The sequence below is a fragment of the Amia ocellicauda genome, chromosome 15 (assembly GCF_036373705.1).
Source record: "Amia ocellicauda isolate fAmiCal2 chromosome 15, fAmiCal2.hap1, whole genome shotgun sequence".
In the NCBI taxonomy this organism is placed as follows: domain Eukaryota; kingdom Metazoa; phylum Chordata; class Actinopteri; order Amiiformes; family Amiidae; genus Amia; species Amia ocellicauda.
Window position 1 is genome coordinate 4,033,034 of NC_089864.1, and position 23,481 is coordinate 4,056,514.

General features: G+C 49.5%; 1 protein-coding gene across 2 annotated transcripts in view; it reads right to left on the reverse strand.

The window, feature by feature from the left end:
• Positions 1-15,234, reverse strand: part of gabbr1b (gamma-aminobutyric acid (GABA) B receptor, 1b) — a 39,482-nt gene extending 24,248 nt beyond the window's left edge. For both annotated transcript variants that reach the window (XM_066724148.1, XM_066724147.1), the window contains exons 1-5: positions 15,153-15,234; positions 14,430-14,633; positions 12,795-12,980; positions 12,375-12,392; positions 3,004-3,164 (exon numbers count right to left, since the gene is read on the reverse strand). In XM_066724148.1, coding sequence (XP_066580245.1) covers positions 3,004-3,164; positions 12,375-12,392; positions 12,795-12,980; positions 14,430-14,633; positions 15,153-15,231 — 648 coding nt within the window. In that variant the 5' untranslated portion in view covers positions 15,232-15,234. The remainder of the gene's footprint in view (positions 1-3,003; positions 3,165-12,374; positions 12,393-12,794; positions 12,981-14,429; positions 14,634-15,152) is intronic.
• Positions 15,235-23,481: the final 8,247 nt, after the last annotated feature.

Genomic DNA, 23,481 nt, shown 5'->3' on the forward strand with positions numbered 1-23,481 from the left:
AACCCTGTGTAACTGCCAACAGCCAATTAGCAACAGAGCTTCTAATTGTCCTTGTCCATGTGCTGAATCTGGCAGAATTAGTGTAGCTGTTTAGTGTCAAACTGGGGAAAGAGTAACTGGTAACTTCTGGTTATTAATTCCACAATTCGCCTGCAAATTAAAGTATGGTGTTCATTTTACACCTGCACCAGTATTGCAGCCATCACTGGCAACATAATACACAAGGCACGAGTCTGCCCAGCGTGACATTCTGGCCGTTTTGTCCAATTTATTCAAATCAAGCGAGATAAAACAGCTCCCAGACAGACACACAAAGCTCCTGCACTGACATGTCTGTTTAAGGGCTTGCCATCTCGGTTTGGAATAAATTTTAGACATGGTGTGACTGTCACCATGGCAATTTAACTGCTTCTGGATGATGCACTACAGCTCATGGGAATGACTTTATGGCTATTTATCATCCTTTACATAACTGTTGATCTCTACAGAATATCAGTGCATGACCTTTGGCCTGTGTGTATTACTCAACCTTTGAACTGAACTGGTTTACATCTTGTTTACCACTACAAACAACAACTCTGTGACCTTCTGTCAAGACCTCAGCACAGCGGTAGTCCACGGTTTACACAATCTCTTAACTCAGTCCAATCAAGTCAGTTACCTAAACAAACCGCCAAACAACTATTTCCAATGAAGTTGAATTCAAATACCACACTGTAACTGTATATCCCCAGGCACCTCCTATGGATCAGCCATCTTGAATTACCAAACATTACAAAGTCTATACATGCACTGCATTTGAATCGCCGACTGAATCCCTCACATGAAGCGTTACAAGCGGATTCTCTCCTCAGCCTGCAAATCGATCAAACTCAATGGGCTTCAGAGATGCACTGTGTGCGACATTAGATAGCTTCCCCCCACGCCCACTTCCCATGCGTGCGTCGTTTTATACATCCTCCAGAGGCCGAATTGTTTTTTTGTGGGAGTGGAGAGTGAGATCAAGAGAGAAAGAAAAAGACAGTGGGAGTGATTTTGTAAAAGAAAAGTGAGAGGGAGTCAGTCAGTCAGGCAGGCAGTAAGAGAGAGAGAGAACCAGTGTGTACATCAGTCCAGAAGGCATACACAGCAGAAGCTGAACACAAACAGGGAACCCCCCTAATAATACAGAGGAAGTGAGTGAGTGAGTGAGTGAGAGAGAGAGAGAGCAGAGAAGCCCTCAGTAATGAATACACACACTACAGGAGAGAGTGTGTGAGAGAGACAGAGAGGAATCGGAGAAGTCCTCAGTAATAAGCAACAGATAAACAGGCAGGCAGACAAACGCCTCACACTACAGTGCAGTACAGTAGGAACAGCACACCCACACAAGCAAACAAACACGCAGGGACATAATCACGGTGCAGCAGGTGTGTCAGCCCGTCAGGCAATCAGCCAGCCGAGCAGCCGGTGAGTGTCAGTGACGGGGCCGGTGGGTACGATGTGTGCCGACGCACACGGTGACACGGAGAGGAGATAATAGGAGGGGGAAGCAGCATAGAGCAAGTCCGAGGCACTCTCTGTAATTTCTGCTTCAGTGTGAATACAGAATATCGATCGGCCCTGCGCTCTGTAACTAACTCAATAAACAGCACGGCAAGATCTGTGTACACACACACACAAGCGCACAAAGTCTCCTCCATAACACAATATCAAGTCTATTCATACCCGACGCAATAAATCACAGCTGCACAAGATGTTACAGGGGAGCAGTAAACAGCAGCGCAGACCGCAAGTTAAAGTACGGTCACCTGACCCAGCAGCCTCCTCTCCCCATGCGCCTCCTGTCCTGTTTATTACTCTCTGTGACCTCCTCTCCTTCCTATTGTTAGTGTTTATAACGGAGGAATTATCTGTTATCTCCTCTGTCTCTCACTCACTGCGTCTCCAGATCCATTGTCAGTGTATTAATAAAGGATTCTGCTACCCCCTTCTCGTTCTCTCTTTTTCTCACCCTTTCCTGTCCTATTGTGAGCGTTTATTAAAAAAGGATACACTCTCTCTCTCTCTCTCGCTGTGCCTCCACTCCTATTGTGAGTGCTAATTAATAACAGCCCTATTGTGAATTTCTGTTATCCCCTCTCTCTCTCCTCACCCATCGTGTCTCCGCGCCTATTGTGTGTCTGTTACAGGGGGAGCCGGTTGACAGCTGAGGGATGTTCTGGTGACATGGTGATTGATCACGCTGTCAGAAATGCCTGGCAGACTCACTGTAAATAAAATGACAGGTCTTGGGGAAACAAAACTATCAATGGGAGTTACTATTTGACCGCTATAATGGCAGTGGGGCCGGGAGCGAAAACCACACGCTCATTTATAGCACAAGAGTCATGGTGGTCCAGCTGCCCTTAATGTGACCGAACCCAGGACACACACACTGTAATGAGAGACAGGCAAGGGCACCAGGGACAGTTGAATAATTAGCATGTTAGAGAGGAAGCCTGTGGTTAACAGACAAGAGACCAAACTGTCCTCCAAATCACTATAATTATTATTAATAATATGATTTTGCAGTTGTAACAATAACAACTTTATTTCGACTCAGTATCCAAGAACCACAGAAACGCACAAACACGGAGCACAGACGCACACTCCTCAGCCCCTCTCCCCGCACTCCTCAGCCCCGCACTCCTCAGCCCCTCTCCCCGCACTCCTCAGCCCCTCTCCCCGCACTCCTCAGCCCCGCACTCCTCAGCCCCTCTCCCCGCACTCCTCAGCCCCTCTCCCCGCACTCCTCAGCCCCGCACTCCTCAGCCCCTCTCCCCGCACTCCTCAGCCCCGCACTCCTCAGCCCCTCTCCCTGCACTCCTCAGCCCCTCTCCCCGCACTCCTCAGCCCCTCTCCCCGCACTCCTCAGCCCCGCACTCCTCAGCCCCGCACTCCTCAGCCCCTCTCCCCGCACTCCTCAGCCCCGCACTCCTCAGCCCCTCTCCCCGCACTCCTCAGCCCCTCTCCCCGCAGTACCTTGCTGTCGTGGTAGATGAGTTGCAGCTCGTAGTCCGGCAGGATGTCCGGCCGCTTGTTCACCAGGTCCAGTGCCATCTGGGCGGCGGGGAGACACGCCTGCCCGCCGGGCCAGCCGCCGCTCATGGGGAACAGCGCGCCGATGTACAGCGTCTTCTTCCCTAGAGCCGGGGACGGGGAGGAGAGGAGCAGAGTCAGCGAGGCGAGCGCCAGCAGCCGGCCGCGGGACAGGCGCCGCAGTCCGGGGAGCTCCTGCCGGCTCGCCGCCATCCTGGGGGCTCGGGCTGGTTGGGAGACTCCGGTTAGATGAGGTGCAGGTGGGAGTGGAAACCCGAAAACGACGCAGCAGGTGACCCGATTCAGTTACTTTGTATTAGAATAAATAAAACATGAAAAGAAAAAGAAATACAAAAGCACATCAGTGTTACGTGTCGTTTGAACTATTCATGTCGTATTGCCAGGTACAACCGTTTTTGGAAAAGATGCAAATAGCTTATAATAAATATAGAGTCGAGCTGTCCTGCGTGCCTCCACTATGATCACAACGATAACTGTGCGGTGAAAGTGTGTAACGATTAATATATATATATATCTATATATTCAGCTCAGCTCTGACAGGGAGCCCGAGTCTCCACAAGCGCCGTCAATAAAGCGCTTTATTATCCGGGCGCCGCGTCCCAAGAACAGCCGGGATGAACAGGTCGCCGGACCCGGCCGCCTCTCGCTCTCCGCGTCCGCTTTTGCGGGGCTCCGGCTCCGGCTCGGCGGTATTGATCAGGAGGGGGGGGTGGGGGCGGTCGGATGCTGGTTAGTGTCGGCGAGAGAAGGAGGGAAGAAGGGAGAGGGGATGATGGGGGGGGTCGGTCTAATTAACTTGAGGTCAATTAATAATAACACGGGTTAGAAAAGCGGTAATTGAATTATATATCTAAAAGGAGAGCGATTTAAATTGCAGAGTGCCCCCCCGTCTCTCTCTCTCCCCCCGGTTAACGCGGAGTCTCTCGGCTCCGGCGCCTCCCCCCCGCACTCGCACCGACCAGAGACGGCATCCTCTCCCTCTCTCTGGCGCTTTGTGTTTAATTAGTGCTGTTAAAGGACTAGAGCGAGCCGACGGAAACGGAGAGACGGTTTTAAAAAGGGGGGATGAAAAAAACGGAGGAGAAAAATCCCCCCCCCCCGCCCGACACCACCAGATAAAAGCCAGAGACAGCGACACGATCGCACCTGCTCCCCTCACACACTGCGAGATCGGCCCGGCGATACCATTCCCTCTCTAGCACACCGACGTCCACAGCACTGTTACATAGAGAAGAACGACGGGAAAAGGCTAGAGATGGAGGGAGAGAGAGATGAGGTTCACCGAGCCCCCCACCCCCTTCAAAAAGAGAAAGAAAAAGCAAAGGCAGAATATTTTTCAGTGCAGTGCGGCAGTGTGCTGTAATGTATGTGTGTGAGAGAGTGAGTGTAAGCACCGTTTTCCAGAGAGAGAGAGGGATGAGGGAGGGGGAGCGAGAGAAGGGGGACTGTTTTTATTCCTCTCTCTCTCTCTCTACAGATCCGTTTCATAAACCCCTTTCGATTTTCAATCCCCTAAGAGCGTCTCCTCCTTTCTGTCACACCTCCTTTAAATCTCTCTCTCTCCTACAGGAACACTCCTCCTTTCCAATTTCTCCCTCCCTCCCCCTTCTCTACCCTCTCTCTCTTAATCTGTCAATTTAATTATATAAGTCATTTCATTATAAAAGTCAATAGAGAAGACATTCTCATTTACCATAGGATCTCTCCTATCGCTCTCTGCCTTACACACTCAGACTCCCTCTCTCACACACACACACATTCCCACAATCACACACTTCTTCAATCTCTCTCTACCTTTTTCTGGCACTCGCAATCCTCTCTCTCTCTCTCTCTCTCTCTCCCCCCCCTGCCGCTCTCTCTCCCTCTCTCTTTTCAAATCAGTTAATTAAAGAAATCATTTGATTTTAAAAAGCCAAGTAAAGAACAAAGTCCTATAAAAATGAAAAGCTGGCTTCCGCTCTCCCTCTCTCCCACTCAGCCTCCCACATCCCTCTATCAATACACTTCTCTCCCCATCTCTCCCTCTTTCTCCCACACACTCACACACTCATCCTATGAGCACCTTTCTCTCTCTCTCTCTCTTCATCTCGCTCTTACTCACTGCCTTCCCATAAAGACTTCTCTCTCTCCCTCTCTCTGATGCAGTGTTAATGTGCTGTAGTGTTCGGTATTTAGCTCCGTCTCTGTCACTGCAGGGGCCACTGTACTGTAGGGTCCCCACCCCACTCTTTGATTTGTCTCTCCCTCTTTCACCCCCCACCCCCGCTCAGCACTCAGATCAGTGGGAAATAACGCAACGCAAACAAAGCACACAGCAAAGTGAAGTCAATTAGAGTAGAGCAGAGCCTGGTTTAGCACAGTGTGGATACGTTGTGGTGTAGTGTAATATTCTATAGTATAGAACTGAAAACATTTCACTGGTTCCGAGTTCTGACCTCCATCTCAAAACCGGAACACCTCCGCTAAACTAGGTGAGAGTAACTTGTGTGGCTCGACTGCAATTGAAGCCGCGGTCATGTACGGCGCTGTACTAGGGACTGCCGAAGTGAACGGCTGAAAAGTCCTTTTACACACACAGTGGTCTCCGTGTTGATTCATGCCCAGGACTGAAGAGGAGCAGAAAGTTGATTTAGCAAGAAAAGTGTATGTTTATCTACCATTACAGTGTCTTTGAATCCATCCATTCCCGCTCTTAATGTAATAAAAACTGCGCAATGGGGGACATCCTATCCAACCCTGGAGAACGTCAGACCCTACTTGTGCGTTGAACATTAATACCCCACCCCCCAAGACTCGAGAGTCTTCCCTTGGAAAATAATCCGAGGGACACGTGCGTTTGAGAGGCTGGAAATCTTTCAGAGATAAATTCCTCTCGCAGCACCGAGTATGTGTGTGTGTGTGTGTGTGTGTGTGTGTGTGTGTGTGTGTGTGTGTGTGTGTGTGTTCGGTGTGTGTGTGTGTGTGTTTAGTGTGTGTGTGTGTCTTGGTGTCTCCAGTGTGTTTAATAATGCAGCAGCTAGTGATGGGCTGACAATGATAGCTGTCTCCCGACGACACCCTCTTTCTCACACACACACACACACTTTCACTCTCCTCCCCTCTCTCTTTCTTACATACACAATCAGAAACGTCCCTCGCTCGGCCTCACACTCTGTCCTGGTCAGTAGTGTAACCCGGCCTCAGCATTTCTGCAATAGTGATGGGGATTACTGAACTGAAGCGAGAAAAGGTTAAGGGTAAACTATCATTCCTAACATATCAGAGGGATACAATGTATGAATATATAGAGTGATGTAAATATTAGTTTTTTTCTTATTAAATAAAAGTAAATTTAAGACGATTCAATAATAATAACGATAAAACAAGCTGGAAGTATATTGTATTGTCCGGCTGTCGTGCACTTATTAAAGCACCGAGATCAATTCCGCCGGGGTCTAAAGCTGCGAGTCGGAGCCCAATTGTGTCTGTGCTGCTGACCTGTCCTCTCTCACGGGTGCGGGGGCAGCTGGCGGCACCGTGGGCAGCCTGACACCCAACAGCCAATTTCTGTAAGCTGGGGCCAGGTGGAGGGGGGTATTTTCTCATCAGTGTGGAGAGAGAGAGAGACACCTGCCCATTACAATCAGGCCGCCACTGCCCTGCCAGCTAAAAGCAGCACCTGTCCCTTCATATCACACTGTTAACAGCTTTATTATTATTATTAATAGTATTATTATTATATAAAAAACAACAATTTGTGAAATGTCCCAGTTTTCTGGGTCACTATCAGGGTTTCACAGTGGAGCAGGTGGATAAAGGTCTTATCTCCTGCACCGGCAGCGCTGGCATAGCAGGCTGTTACCAGTATAGTCCCCACTATACTCTATATATAATCTACTGTCGTTAGCAATGCCACTCTAGCGTCTGCAAATGCGTCCCGTTATTACGAGAACTGCCACCACTTACTTACTTACTATTAACACTTTCTACTAGTACGACTACAGTTCTCCGTGCTGCAGGTGCTTTCCCTGCTATTCCGACACTACAGCCAACAGCAGCTTATTTACTGATGTCATTATTCATTCGTTCTTTGCTCTTCCATCTGCAGCACGCCTACGGGCAAGCAGAGTCGCTGGCGTGGCAAACTAATGTCCAAACGTGCTGGACTGTGTGATTGATCAGGCAGGTGTTTCTGCTGCGTCTGCGGGCGATACTGACCCCACGGTCGCAGGGGCTGTACTCTAGCTGTCCTGCCTTATTTCAGATCGGTGAAGGAGAGCGCTCTGTGACAGCTTGCTGAGAACAGGGGCGCCACACCGAATTACAACGGACCTGATTGACTGATTGGTTCTTCCTAAAACAGATAAACACCTGCTTTACTCCGCTCTGCAATTCCAGGTGTTCACAGCACGACCTGCCCCAATACAAATGTGCCACAGTGTGCAAGGGCACAACTGGAACTGATGCACAATATGCGCTGTAGTGCGGTGTGGCACAGTGGGTACAGTGGTGTCACACAGCCTGTGGTGCAGTTATATGTTGTGCATTATGGCACAACATGCTTCCATGTGATCAAACTGCCTGCAGTACTAACTGTACAGCTCCTTCTATATCTCTATCTTCCCTCTCCATCCACGGTGCCTCTTTATTTCTCTCCCTCTCTCTGTTTCTCCCCCCTCCCCCCACACTGTAGTGCAGTGTGATGTCCAACCAGGTGCTGTTCAATAATACAACACTCGCTGTTGACACTGTCTCTGTACCTCTCTCTCTCTCTCTCCGTCACATTCTCTCTATTTCAAATTCAAATTGAGCTTTATTGGCATGACCTCTATGTTTGGAATTGCTAATGCATGTATGATACAGGAGATAATAACAACATCATAACAACAAGAAAATATATATTGATAAAGCCCAATAAAGCCTCTCTCTCTATCACCATATATTTCTCTCTACATCACTATCTCTCTCTCTCTCCATCACCATCTATCTTTCTCCTTCACTTTCTATCATCTCTCTTTCTCTCTATCACAATTTCTCAGGGGCGCAGATTAAGTTTCAGAATCGGGGTGTGTGTTTGAGTGTGTGGAGCCGGACACACATTATGGGGGGACAATATAACATTCTCTCAACATTGGTTGGGATGTCCCCCACCCGTCCCCCCTTAAACCTAGACATACACCATTTCTCTCTCTCTCTCTCTCTCTCTCTCTCTCTCTCTCTCTCTCAGTCTTAGTGTTTCATAGTGTCCAGCCATTCACTCAGTCTCTCTCTCTATCTATCTGCAGTGTAAATGTACTGTATTGTCCAGCCAGTCAGCCTGTCAATTTAATAGTGCATCTGCATTGCCCCCCCTCTCTCCATCCCTCGCTCTCTCCACACGTCCGATGCACTGTGCTGTTCAACCTCCCTCCCCCTCTCTCTCTCTCTCTCCCTCCATCTCTCGCTCTCTCAGGATAACAATGTAATATTGCTAATGCACTGTGCCATCCTTACATAATCGCCAGAGCTCTCCGGCTCCGTGTGAAAATGACCAGCTCCCAAGGGACACGGTGCACACGGCTGACCCAACTGGGCTGCAGTCAGAGCAGCGGGGACAACGAGGATACACAGCCACAGTGCTACAGTAGAAGTAGTCAGAGTAGTAGCAGTTAGAGGAATTGCAGTAGTAAACATAGTGAAGAAAAGCAATAACAGCAATTAAACCAGTGGTAACTAACCAGGGCAGAAGCAGTAGTAGTTCAAGTGAGAAAATAAGCAGTCGTAGTAGTGAGAGTAGACATAGCAGCATTTGGAACATTAAGAGCAATTACAGTAGAAGTTGTAGTAGTGGATGTAGTAGAAGTTGCAGTTTAAGTAGCAAGACAGTAGCTGAAGGAGCAGCGAAAAGAGCAGAAGTAGTGTCATAGCATTAGCAATAGCAGTACTAGTTGTAGTAGCAGTTAATACTGTGTAAAACGCTGCTGTGGTCGATCGAAATGAGGGAGCGAGGGGGTGATGGAGAAAGGCAGCGAGATAAGAGAGGGATGGAGGAAGAAGGAATACAGGAGAGAGCGAGGACAATCGAAGGTAGTGAGAGAAAGAGGAAAAAGAGAGGGCGAGACAGGGGGGCGAGAAACATTGAAAGAGAGAAATGGAAATCGAGTGGGAGACGTGGAGAAAGTGGAGAAATGGAGAGAGCGAGAGAGAGAGTCGGTGTCCGTGGTCTCTGGCTGAAACCCGTCTCCCACTCAGATGACATCTGTCAGCACACACTGCGCTCTCTCTCACCCTCCATTAGCCTCTCTCTCTCTCTCTCTCTGGAGGGAAGGGGCAGAACTGCACTGATTTGCTTTTCGGTGCAGGGTGTGAAATTGTGTTGTTGTTGTTGTTGTCAACCTAATCTTTACGGTCCGTTTTCCATTTCTCTCCTCGGCTTCAACTCAGTTCAGTTCAAAGGCCTCAATGTCTATCCCTCTCTCCTGCTCCCTCTCCCCCGCTTTCCCACAATCTTTCCCCACTCCCTACACTTTCTCTCCTCTCTCCATCACCCCATCTCCCCACACTCTTCATCTGCCACTCCCTCGTCCTCCTCTCTCGCCATCTCTCCCTCTTTCTCTGTCTCTCTCCTCCCGTCTCTTACTTTCTTCCTCCCCACAGTCGCAGGCTCCATATCCCACCGCTCCCCCAGCAGGCGATAGGTTAATGCAGACTCCCTGTGTGTGAGCATGTCAGCGTGTGTCAGTCACTCATCGGCTTATACCTAAAGATCAACTCTGAATTATTAAAACGCACTGCAAGAGAGAGGGGGAGAGAGGGAGAGTGAGAGAGAGAGAGAGGGAAGGGGAAGGGAGTGTTAGGGGAGACAGAGACAGAAGGATGGTGTTCGATGGTGCGGCTGTGAAACAGAGAAAATTGCGGACAGAATGAGAAAGGCTGAATGACTTTGGTAATAAACATAAAACACTGGAACAGGAGACATGGAGAAAGATGGAGAGAGAGAGAGAGAGAGAGAGAGAGAGAGAGAGAGAGAGAGAGAGGAAACCAAAACAGACGCTGGATTCCTAGGCACTACTGTAATCTCTCTCCATATATAACACGCACTGCCGCCTGGTGTTGGAATGAAGAACAGCAGCTACTATTTATTATACATCACTGCCACCCTGTGGTCAATGGACATAATGGCACTTTATATTGTGTGGACTGATGTCACAGACTACCAAATTATTTTACTGCGAGTGGAAAAGGTTATATATATTGCAATATCTTCAGCTGAAGAGTTTAATGTGAAACATGAATGTAAAATATAAAGATATAAACCCAAACTCTTTGAAGGGTAGAAAGGGCATTGTATTTATGTTCATATATTCCCATAGCCTAGCAGATTGATTATGCAGATTTGCAGGGAATTCCAATCTGCGCTCACTCAGTCTGCTTTATCAATCTGCTAAAATGCCCTGCAAGCAAAGCAATTTACATCTCAGGCAAATAGCAATAGCACACCATTGTGACAGGCAGCCATCTTGGCTCTGTGGACCAGGTGGATTTTGATTATAATTCCATTCAGACTAACTCCTCTTATAGTTCTTGCACCATTCACCATGAAGCTGATAGCACATTGTACAGATATGATCAATAAATACTAAGAATTCTTAGCAGACGCCCTGATCCAGCAACTTATAATATATCACATTATTTGTACAAACAATTACCTTTACATATGTTTATTCAGCTGTGGATCAGTCTCAGTACAGTGCCCTGCTCCAGCGTACAACAGCAGTGTCCCCCACCGGGGACTGAACCCACAACCCTTCGCTCAGGAGTCCAGAGCCCTGACTGCTGATATTAATACCAACACTGATACTACTGATAATGGCTCTCGGCAAAATAATAATAATAATGTGAAATAAATTAGTATATAGTAGCCTACCAATTATTATTATTATTTTGATCTGACTCCTTTTACAACATTTGCCTTTTTATTTAACTATGTCAATAACATGTACTACTACTACTGCTATTACTAGCCTACTACTACTACTACTACTTCTACTAATAATAATAATAATAATAATAATAATAATGATAATACATGCTCCTAAAACACATCACCATCATCATCATCATCATCATCATCCTTCCTCCTGACATGGTGTTCACACGATGCAGATGATTCTAATCACACACCACCGTTTGGTTGCACTTTGTTTTAAACTGATACAAAATGATGATTTAGAACAGATTTAAGACTCAGATCAGACCATCGGCAAACCAGAAGGTGCTGGACCAGCGCGGGCCCAGACTGAGGTACACACACGGACACACAGGACAAGTGTAGTGCTCACGTAGAGCACATAGGCCAGTTCACTAAGCAGAAATGAAGCTGCGACAGGACAGTGCAGGGAAGCCCTCAGGTCGGTTGTGGGGTCTCCTTGTGACCGGAGAGATTGAACACACACACGCACACGCACATGCACACACAACCACACTCACATGCGCACACGCACACAGACACACACAATAATTATACACAGAACATATAACAAAGTCGCGCACACACGCACACACACACACACACACACTAACCTACTGCTATTATCTCTATTGATCCCACTTCCTTTCAGAGCCCCAGCGCTGGGACTGAAACGCTCCAGTCACTCCAGTCATTCATGTGGAATCCCAGGCGGCGGCGGCGGCTGCTGGTTACAGAGCCGAGGCTCAGGGCTCAGACTCTCTATTGCTCTCTGTCCCTTTCATGTCTGGATCTCTTTCATGCCCCCCTTTCTACACACGTAACAGTCATGTCTATCACAGCGCTCTGCTTCCTGCTGTACTACAGGACAGGAGCCACTCACAGGACGCTGCTCGCCGTTCAATCCGCCCCCCGGAACCCGAGGAGAGACGGTGCCTCCCAGGCATCCCACTGCGCCCCTCTGGGCATGGCGTCACTATATGTACAGGAATCAGATCGGATCGGAGCGCGACACACCGTGAGAAACAGCACTGACGACACAGAGTACGATTAACAAACACACTTTCTGAAACCCAGCGGACGGACGTTGACGGACACGGGCCAGACTCGACAGGGGCTCCAGTGCGGGCGCTGGGCACACAAGCCACCCTCACACAGACACACAACTATCCAGGGGCGCCATTCACTGCAATCTCCATCACACCTGGGGTCAATCAGATGGCTGCGTAGGCCATCGTGTCTGAGGTGGGTGGGTGAGTGTGTGAGTGTGTATGTGTGTATGCGTTTGTGAGTGAGTGAGTGAGTAAGTGTGTGAGTGTGTGTCAGTGTGAGTGAGTGTGTTGAGCGTCGCAGTGTGAAATCTTACCTGTATAGTGTCTGTCGTCTGAATGAGAGAGACGGAGAGAGGGAGAGAGAGAGAGAGAGAGCGGGATCAGACGGAGAGACGGACAGACACAGTATGTCGACACACCTCAATCCCAGAAATTGTAACACACAATGCAATATAGCACAGCTAATCGCAAAACACAGTTTAGCACAACACAACATAACACAAAGCCACACCCAGCACTGGGCAGCCAAACCAATCATGAGGCTCACTGCAATACAGTATAGCACTACACACAGTGCAATACAGCACAGCTCCACAGAACACACAGACAGTACAGCAGGCCCGACACAGCTCACAATGTGGAGCCTCAGAGCACAACAGCACACAATGCAATACAGCAGAGAACAACAAGTGCAGTATAGTATAGCCTGCATCTCTACACAACCCCAGACTCACAGTGGCAGACGGGTTTGGGAGAGTCCCACTTGCCCAGCTTGGTGCACAGTGAGGAGTTGCGCCCCCCCAGCCTGAAGCCGGGCAGACAGCGGTACTGCAGCATGGTGCCTTCCACTGGGGGCCCGGGGGGCCATGCCTGCACCTCCCCATTCTCCAGGGACACCCACACCCGCGGACACAGCAGCACTGAGAGAGAGGGGCGGGGGTTAATACAGGGGACAGGCATGCAGACACAGAGACGCAAAGACACAGACACAAGACACTCACAGGGACACAAAGAGACACACACACGAGGCCATAGAGAGAGACACAGACACAAGACACACACAGGGCCACAGAGAGAGACACAGACACAAAATACACACCGGGCCACAAAGAGACACTGAAACATGAAGACACACACAGGGCCACAGAGAGAGACACTGACACAAGACACACACCGGGCCACAAAGAGACACTGAAACATGAAGACACACACCAGGCCACAGAGAGACACTGAAACATGAAGACACACACAGGCCACAGAGAGAGACACAGACACAAGACACACACCGGGCCACAGAGAGAGACACAGACACAAGACACACACCGGGCCACAGAGAGACACTGAAACATGAAGACACACACAGGGCCACAGAGAGACACTGAAACATGAAGACACACACAGGGCCACAGAGAGACACTGAAACATGAAGACACACACAGGCCACAGAGAGAGACTGAAACATGAAGACACACACCAGGCCACAGAGAGACACTGAAACATGAAGACACACACAGGCCACAGAGAGAGACACAGACACAAGACACACACCGGGCCACAGAGAGAGACACAGACACAAGACACACACCGGGCCACAGAGAGACACTGAAACATGAAGACACACACAGGGCCACAGAGAGACACTGAAACATGAAGACACACACAGGGCCACAGAGAGACACTGAAACATGAAGACACACACAGGGCCACAGAGAGACACTGAAACATGAAGACACACACCAGGCCACAGAGAGACACTGAAACATGAAGACACACACAGGCCACAGAGAGAGACACAGACACAAGACACACACCGGGCCACAGAGAGAGACACAGACACAAGACACACACCGGGCCACAGAGAGACACTGAAACATGAAGACACACACAGGGCCACAGAGAGACACTGAAACATGAAGACACACACAGGCCACAGAGAGAGACACAGACACAAGACACACACCGGGCCACAGAGAGAGACTGAAACATGAAGACACACACCAGGCCACAGAGAGACACTGAAACATGAAGACACACACAGGCCACAGAGAGAGACACAGACACAAGACACACACCGGGCCACAGAGAGAGACACAGACACAAGACACACACCGGGCCACAGAGAGAGACTGAAACATGAAGACACACACCAGGCCACAGAGAGACACTGAAACATGAAGACACACACAGGCCACAGAGAGAGACACAGACACAAGACACACACAGGGCCACAGAGAGACAAGACACACCCACAGAGACACACAGCCCCCCCCCCACCCCCCGCCCCACACACACACACACACCTCCAATACACACAAGGTGCAACACACATGCACGCACGCACACGCACACGCACACCGCCCCAGACTCACGGCAGCGGCTGCGCAGGTTCATGTCGGTCCAGGTACCGTTGGGGAGGCACTTGCGCACCTTGGGCCCCACGATGACGCGCGCACCGCGGCAGATGTACTCGATCTCGTAGTCGACCGGCAGGATCTGCACACTGCGGATCTGCTCCTGCGTCAGACCCCGGTACCGGATCCCCCCGTCACGAGGGGGCCGGATTATCATACAGCCTGGAAGAGGGAGGCGGGGGGTTAATATAATACGGACACATAGACACTCCCACACACTGACTGACTGACTGAGAGAGACACTGACACTCTCATACACTGACTGAATGACAGACACTGACTGAGTGACACACTGACTGACTGAGCGAGACACTGATACACTGACTGATTGACACACTGATCGACACACTGACTGACTGACTGAGACACTGACTGACTGAGCGAGACACTGACACTCTTATACACTGACTGACTGACTGACTGAAAGAGACACTGACACTCGCATACACTGACTGAATGGCAGAGACACTGACTGAGTGACACACTGACTGAGTGACAAACTGACTCCCACTGACTGAATAAATAAATGAATGACTGATATGTTGATACACTCTGATTCTGTGACTGACTGACTCAACGACTCAAAGACTGACACCCTGAAACACTGACAGACTGACACACAGACTGGCACACAGACAGAATGACAGTGAGACAGATTAACAGACGGAGGTGTGGCGGTACCTCCGGTAGTGATGTTGTGTAGCGCCACAGCGAGGGAGGGCAGGAGGCACAGCACACTCAGCAGCACCCACCCCGCCATCTTTTCACCTGCAGATAGGGAGAGACAGAGAGAGGGAGCAGGTTAATGACACGCTGAGTGCACTTTCTACAGGAAGAGAAGCAGCTTCTGAAACACTGAAGTATGTCTGAGTCTGCGCATCTTTCTCTCACAGTGGGGGGGGGGGGGGGGGGTACAGGAAGTAAATGACTCCCTGAAGAACAGAGACCAGGGTGAAAGCACAGCAGAACAGCCTCATAGCAGACACAGTCAAATATCCACTGTTCAGCTGAACTGTGTTACTAAACACCACACAGAAACATTAAGCCTTCCTGAGAGACATTATCGAGCTACAGCCAGTGACTCACTGTTACATGAACGTCTGGGGTGGGAATCGCATGCCTGGCTGGACACTACAGCACATTAAAGCAGCCCTCAGCCTGCGACGCACTCAAGTAAAACCCCTAACCGTCACACACACGCACGCACGCACAATTAGAGGCTGCAGTTTCCCATAGTGTCCAGCAGGTGTCGGCAGACGCTTAGCAAAACACAACTCAGAGGGAGCCTGGGGACTCCTGGTTAGTCATTGGGTTACTGGAGGTCAGATAACAGAGAGAGACACCAAACACCAGGATACTCTGAGAGAGAGGCCAGTCAGGCAGACGAGCCGATTGTAGAGCACTGGTGAGCTGTAGTACAGCCCTGACACTAGAAAGGTCTAGTAACAGTGCAGTAGAACAGTCCAGCTACAACGGGGAGTGCAGTACAATAATCCTCTTACAGTGAGGGACTGTAGTCAAAGTGCAGTGGAGCTGTCCTGCTGCAGTAAGGGGCTGTCATCAAAGTGCAGCAGAATACTATAGTAAGGGAGTGTGGTGAAAGTGCAGAGGCTGTAGTAAACCTGCAGTGCTATATACATAGTGCAGTAGAATAGCACTCTTACAGCAAGGGGATGCAGTCAAAGTGTAGTAGAAGAGTCCTGTTTAAATATGGGGCTATAGGAAAGGCACCGTGGTGACCATGGGGGGGTTATAGTAAAGGTATATTAAAACTAAATTATTGACAGCACTATGTCATGTTTGGAAACATTTCTCGTGACACTCTGGGTCTGCTAAAACAAATAACATAAAAATCATGCTCTGGTACAACTGTCTGTATAGTATAGTCTAAGTAGAGTGTGTGTGTGTGTGTGTGTGTGTAGCAGACAGTGGGTAGCAATGGACTTCTCCTAAACCACTGGATAAGTGAATCCCCCCCCCCCCCCCCCACACACACACACACACACACAGAGGAGCAGTGGAGTGTAAAGACAGGACTCCCTCAATCATACTGCCTCTGGTTCTTACTGCGTCTGCGTCTCCGTCTCTCTCCCACTCTCCCCTCCCCTCCCCTCCATTCCTTTCTCCCTTTCTCTCCCTCCCTCCCTCTCAGCATCTGTGTGTGTGTCTTAATGGGAGTGTTTTATGTGCGTGTCTCTCTCCTTGACTGTGTTAATGCCTTAGTGGAAGTGTTTGCCAGTGTGTGTACATGCATGTGTGACTCCCTGTCTATGTGTCTTAATCACTATGTGGTTTGTATTATCCATTTTGTGTTGGCTGGATTTTAGTCAGCGCTGTGTGGACTATAGGATAGGACCCAGACTGGAGCAGCGCTGTGTGGACTATAGGGCCCAGACTGGAGCAGCGCTGTGTGGACTATAGGACCCAGACTGGAGCAGCGCTGTGTGGACTATAGGACCCAGACTGGAGCAGCGCTGTGTGGACTATAGGGCCCAGACTGGAGCGGCACTGTGTGGACTATAGGATAGGACCCAGACTGGAGCAGCGCTGTGTGGACTATAGGATAGTATAGTATTGTTTTTGCAGTGTAGTATAGGAGTATAGAATTTGAAAGTGACAGAGAGACTGGTTTGCAGCATTAGGGGTTCAAAGCTGTAGTAACAGCAATGCAGAGTCACAGTCTCATTACTCACACTCACACACACACACTAAACTACACTTAGGTGTGTCTATCGAGGCACATATACACAGACACACAAACACTGTAACAGAAGGCTCTCTCTCTCTCTCTCTCTCTCTACCTCCCTCCCTCTCTCTTTCACTGCGAGACGTTAATGAAAGCAGGCAGCTCTGCCTAATTCTGTTGCCTAGCAACCAATCACCTCCCTCCCTTCCTCATTCTCCCTCTCTCTCTCTCTGTCTCTCCCTTTACATCTTTCCTCTACAAGTCCTCAATCTTTCCTTCCCTTTCCTTCCCCCCCCCTCTCCCACCCTCCCTGCATCCCCTCCATCTCCTATGTCTGCCTTTTCCTTCCCCTCCCTCTCTCTCTCTCTCTCTCACACTCACTCATCCTTCATCACTCACTCTCCACTCACCCCCCCTCCAGCTGTAAGCAGCCCTATCCTGTATTTATCCTGACACCAATACACACAGATTACACCACAGCGCCAAATCCCCCCCACATAAACACTGAATTACACCACACTACACTACAGCGCATTATAGGACTCCCCACACACACACACACACACACAAACACAGCGCCCTGTATGGAGCGCCACGCCACGCCACCAACACCCCACATTACACTAAACAGCCGCGCACTACAGTCTATTACCAGCCTGACTTCAATCGCCAGCGTTCTGAGGGTGGGGGGGGCAGTGCGAGAGGAGAGGGCGAGATCTCAAAGCCCATCTCACTGCAAATGAATAAACGCAATCAGAAGCACACTTTCCAACTCGGCGGGTTTAATTAATTCTAATAACTCTTCTAATAACTCTTGTGCTCTCGCTCCTGCACTACATGTTCCCTCTGCACGGACAGATAGAGGTGTGTGTGTCACAGCTGTCTATACCTTCTCCTCTCCGAACATCACCTGGGTGTCTCTAGGTACGTTCAGTATAGTGTAGTCCTGTATAGTAACACAGTGTGAGTGTAGTGTACTGTGCCATACTGTAGTGTAGTTTGGCACATCGTGGGTAAATCTGGTGTAATAAAACAAAGGCACTGTAGTGTAGTATTGAACTGCAGGGCAGTGTAGTGTAGTGTAGTACCATGCAGTACTCTGGAGCTGCCATTCCCACACGCAAACTGCACACACATGTCCGCCGGGAGGTAAGAAATAATCTTGAGGACACAGACGCAGATTCTTACAGGGCCGAGCGCCCCGACAGGGATTACAGAGCGAGGGTCAGATAATCTGGGATTGTGTCTGAATCCCAGGTTTAGTGCACCAGGAAAATGGATCGGCAAGGCAGGGAGATTCGGTCTGTCGTCTGTTAGCAATGAAGGTCGTGTTGCTTTTGGTATTTAAGCATGGATATAAAGCAGCGAAAACAGTACACACACACACACACACACACACACATGTGTGGTCTATATATTTTTCATATGCCGATATGTGTTCTTGTATTTTAAATATATAAAAAGGAGGCAATGTTGGAATCCATACATGTATTTTATGTGTTGAATATATATGGTAGAAATTAATGTCAGTCTTCATTTTCAACCTATACAACAAATACATGGATTACAGATTAAAACATTTAAAATATATCCTACATATTATAAATATACAAAAAGAGGCCAGTTTTGGGATGTGAAAAATAAACAAATCTGTTTGTTCAATATGGGTGCACAGCACTATACCGTGACATACTAAAATATATGAAACTAGTCGCACTTCTCACTGGGCACTACACTGGATAACATCACAGAACATCCCATTGTATTACAATGCAGTCTACAATAGTCCAATACTGTAGCACACTACACAACACTGTACAATGCAGCTGAGCGTGAAAAGGAAGAGAGAGAGAACAGGGTGTGAACGCCGCTCTGACGCTGTGTTTCCTCAAGAGACAGAGAGACAGAGAGAGAGAGAGAGAGAGAGAGAGAGAGGGAGAAGGGAGACTGATTACGAGAAAGAAAAAGCGAGGGACACAGAGAGAGAGAGAGAGAGAGAGAAAACCAGGGCCAAAGTGACAAAGAGATGAAAAGAAAAATAAATGTACATGACTATTACACATGATGTATGGCTGCATGTATTGTTGAATCACTTTGGCAACAGTGCTAATGATAGGCACGCCAATACAGCACTTTTGAATTCGACTTGAACTGTGAGACGGAGAGAAAGGGAGAGAGAAACTGGGAGCAACAAAGAGATAAAGCCCAGGCCAGAGAGAGAAAGAGAGAGGTAGAGAGAGAGAGGATTCTGTTGTCGTGAATCAGTGGCTCGAGACATTACAGCTAAGCAGTGGGTTGTCAACACAGACCTCTGGGAGAACTGCCCTGACACAGAGAGACAGAGGGGATGAAGGGAGAGAGAGAGAGTGGGGAGACAGGGGGAAAGAGGAGAGAGATGGAGAAGGGGTTGCAAGAGGGAGAGATAGAGAGAGAGAGAGAGAGAGAGAGAGAGAGAGAGAGAGAGAGAGAGAGGAGGGATACAGCATGGTGTGAGAAAGGCTTTCTTCTTAGTTGGATTTTGCCTTCCATTTCCATTGTTTTATTTCTCATCTCTTTTTCCCTGTTTGTTTGGCACTGTCACGGTCAGGGCTTCGGCAAATATTGTTAATATCACTCTTGAAATGAGAGTGTGAGTTTAAGAGCAGGAGACAGAGATGGGTCGAGTTAGACAGACAGAGATGCACTAACATAGACGGGAACACGTGGAGACAGACGGACACGCACGCCGAGACAGACAGGTGTATTATCAGCATGCAGTCCACGGGGAGCGCAGAGAGACGAGACTGTATTCATTGCCCTGTCCTGGCCGGTTTCCTATCCCAGGGCAGTAGCTGTCATGCAGAAAGGATACAGTTATTACTTCAGTAACTCTGTCTTATTTCATATCTGTCAGTCAGTCGATGTATCAGTCAGTGAGCCAGTCAGTGTATTACTCTGTGTGAGAGAGAGAGAGGGAGACAGAGGAAAGAAAGTGAGGAGGTCAGTGTATCAGTCACAAAGGCAATGTCCGTCAGTCAGTGTATCAGTGTGTCAGTCCCAGGGTGAGAGTGGAAGAGTTGGGCAAACAGTGAATCGGTTCCCTGCCTCCTTGCTCGAACCCATCTCTGTGAAAGATACCTCCAGTCATCACCATCTCCCTGGTATAACGGTGTGCCCTTATTCAGAACCACCACAATCCGTCTGTCACTCCCCCCGACAGCGAGCCCCGGTCCTGAGGGCCAGGGAGCTGCAGCAGTCTCCACTCTCCCCTCACTGGCCATCTGCCTCAGAGCGGGACGCACTCCTGGCACCTGTCTCCTCGTGCTAAATAAACCGCTTGGAGTAATTAATTGAGAGCACTCCACAGCTCTGCACAAAAGCAGCCTGTCTGCAGTCTGGAGCTCCTGCCGCGGAGGAGGGCTCAATTCTGGCTCTATCTGCGGTGCCGATCTCTGCCCGGCTGCCAAGGACGACGGGGAATACGCAGATATCCGTGCGTTCGAGAGAACGTCTTCACCAAACTTGTTGTCAAAGGTCACGTGGGCCATGGCAATGTCTGAGGAGGACTTCAGAAATACAATGAACACAGTGCACATCACAATACAGAATCAGAGGTGATTGGTGTTAAAAAGGCAAATAATTAAGCCCCTCCCCTATGTCCAAAACCTCACTTTCATACGACTTTTGCTATGAACTGAAAGCTGTTAAGGCCCGGGTAAACAGTGCAGTAGATGCTGGTGTTTTTAGGTTAGTTAACTAAATTTAAAAAAGAGAGAACGCAGACTTTCAGAGCGTGTCCTTGCCAGGTGAGTGTATTATTGTATATCATGTGACAGCTGGTCGATGCTACACTTTCAGACGGCCAGGCTGCATGTGCGCTGTGAGCAGAGGACGTTTGTTCTGCCTTTGACAACGCATTACTGGGAGGGAGTTTACGTCACACCCCTTGGGTCTTAGAAAGAAAATACTTCCTCAGAAGTAGACTGTGGGAACACCCACTTTAAGAGCCCTTTTATGGTCCCTACAGATCGGAACAGCCCTTAGTGTGGCTGCCGTCCACTTCCACCCACGTCACTGGGCAGCACAGCCTTAAACTGCCCAGGAAACAGCCAATGGACCAAGTGAGTGTCCAGTCTGCTGGGCCATGTTGCTCTCCGCGGTGCTGAGCGGGCACACAGAGAATGGACAGGAAGTCCAGCTGCTCAGGGCTGCAGTGAGAGCACCTGCGCAGCTCTGTCCAGGGTGCTGATCTGGCTGAGGAGCCTCTCTCTGGAAATGATAAAACCAAGCGTGTGCTATGATCGGTAAGAAAGCATGCATTGGGGGGTTGTTGCCTCCCAACCTGTTAAAAAGTAGTAAATCTACAGATATCACTTAAAGGGAGGTAACACTGGTCAGTCATGTGACAATGACAGACAAGACGTGCCACACCCCCTTCGACCGTAAATCCATTCTCTTTCCATCTTAAGCCAAGACCTTCTGCGTGGATTCGTGCTCATAAAGACTGCATCTTCCTTGCACACAACCCAACAACAGTGAAGTCTAAACCCACTGCGCTGTTCTGTGAATCAGTAGAGCACAGCAGTCCTGTCTCTCATTAAGTGCCGGGGGTTGTGGTCCTGGAGGGGCTGTTGTGGGAACTCAGTTCAGGGATCTGTGTTTAGAAATGGAGGAAATGCACACACGCAGTAACACAGTCCTGAACTCCCCCTCCTGTGATAAACTGGGTTCTGCGCAAAACCATCTCTCTCTCTCTCTCTCTCTCTCTGAGGTATAAACCAGAGAGATAGACTCTGCTGCACAAACAGGCTCGGAGTTGTTCAGTTTGTCTATTTCACTCCCACTGCCGGCGTCCCAGAGGTATTCGCCACTTCCTTTCATTCTCCTCCTGTTCTCAGTGCAGTTTACTGCGCTCTCCACATCTTGACATCCCATTAACATTTTCTATTAGGGAAGGAGAATAAAAATTAAATAGATCATTCTGTTGTCTGCAGCCATACGGCCTAAGTAGTGAAATGAGCTGATTAACAAGAGCTACACTGGAGCCCCCAGAGACTTCAACACTAACTGCCTCCTCTGACCACAGTTTGAGCCTTATAGTCGGGACAGCACCAGCTCCAGTCTGGGCCCTATCCTATAGTCCACACAGCACCGCTCCAGTCTGGGTCCTATCCTATAGTCCACACAGTGCTGCTCCAGTCTGGGCCCTATCCTATAGTCCACACAGCGCTGCTCCAGTCTGGGCCCTATAGTCCACACAGCGCTGCTCCAGTCTGGGTCCTATAGTCCACACAGCACTGCTCCAGTCTGGGCCCTATCCTATAGTCCACACAGTGCTGCTCCAGTCTGGGCCCTATCCTATAGTCCACACAGCACTGCTCCAGTCTGGGCCCTATAGTCCACACAGCGCCGCTCCAGTCTGGGCCCTATAGTCCACACAGCGCCGCTCCAGTCTGGGCCCTATAGTCCACACAGCGCTGCTCCAGTCTGGGTCCTATAGTCCACACAGCGCTGCTCCAGTCTGGGGCCTATAGTCCACACAGCACCGCTCCAGTCTGGGCCCTATAGTCCACACAGCACTGCTCCAGTCTGGGCCCTATAGTCCACACAGCACTGCTCCAGTCTGGGTCCTATAGTCCACACAGCGCTGCTCCAGTCTGGGTCCTATAGTCCACACAGCGCTGCTCCAGTCTGGGCCCTATAGTCCACACAGCACCGCTCCAGTCTGGGTCCTATAGTCCATACAGCGCTGCTCCAGTCTGGGTCCTATCCTATAGTCCATACAGCGCCACTCCAGTCTGGGCCCTATAGTCCACACAGCGCTGCTCCAGTCTGGGTCCTATAGTCCACACAGCGCTGCTCCAGTCTGGGCCCTATAGTCCACACAGCACCGCTCCAGTCTGGGTCCTATAGTCCATACAGCGCCACTCCAGTCTGGGTCCTATAGTCCACACAGTGCTGCTCCAGTCTGGGCCCTATAGTCCACACAGTGCTGCTCCAGTCTGGGCCCTATAGTCCACACAGTGCTGCTCCAGTCTGGGTCCTATCCTATAGTCCACACAGCACTGCTCCAGTCTGGGCCCTATCCTATAGTCGCTGCTCCAGTCTGGGTCCTATCCTATAGTCCACACAGCACCGCTCCAGTCTGGGGCAGGGTCTCCTCAGCTCGTTGGCACAGCACACACCTGTGGTTTTCTGAGATGCCTACAGCACTATCAATGAGACCTGCATTAGCCCTCCCTACAGTGCAATAGCAGCTTGTTGCGCTGTGTGCGGACAGACAGTGGGAAGGGGAAGCCATGTCTGGACCATGCAGGTTCTTCATGGTCAGGTCTGATTAATAAA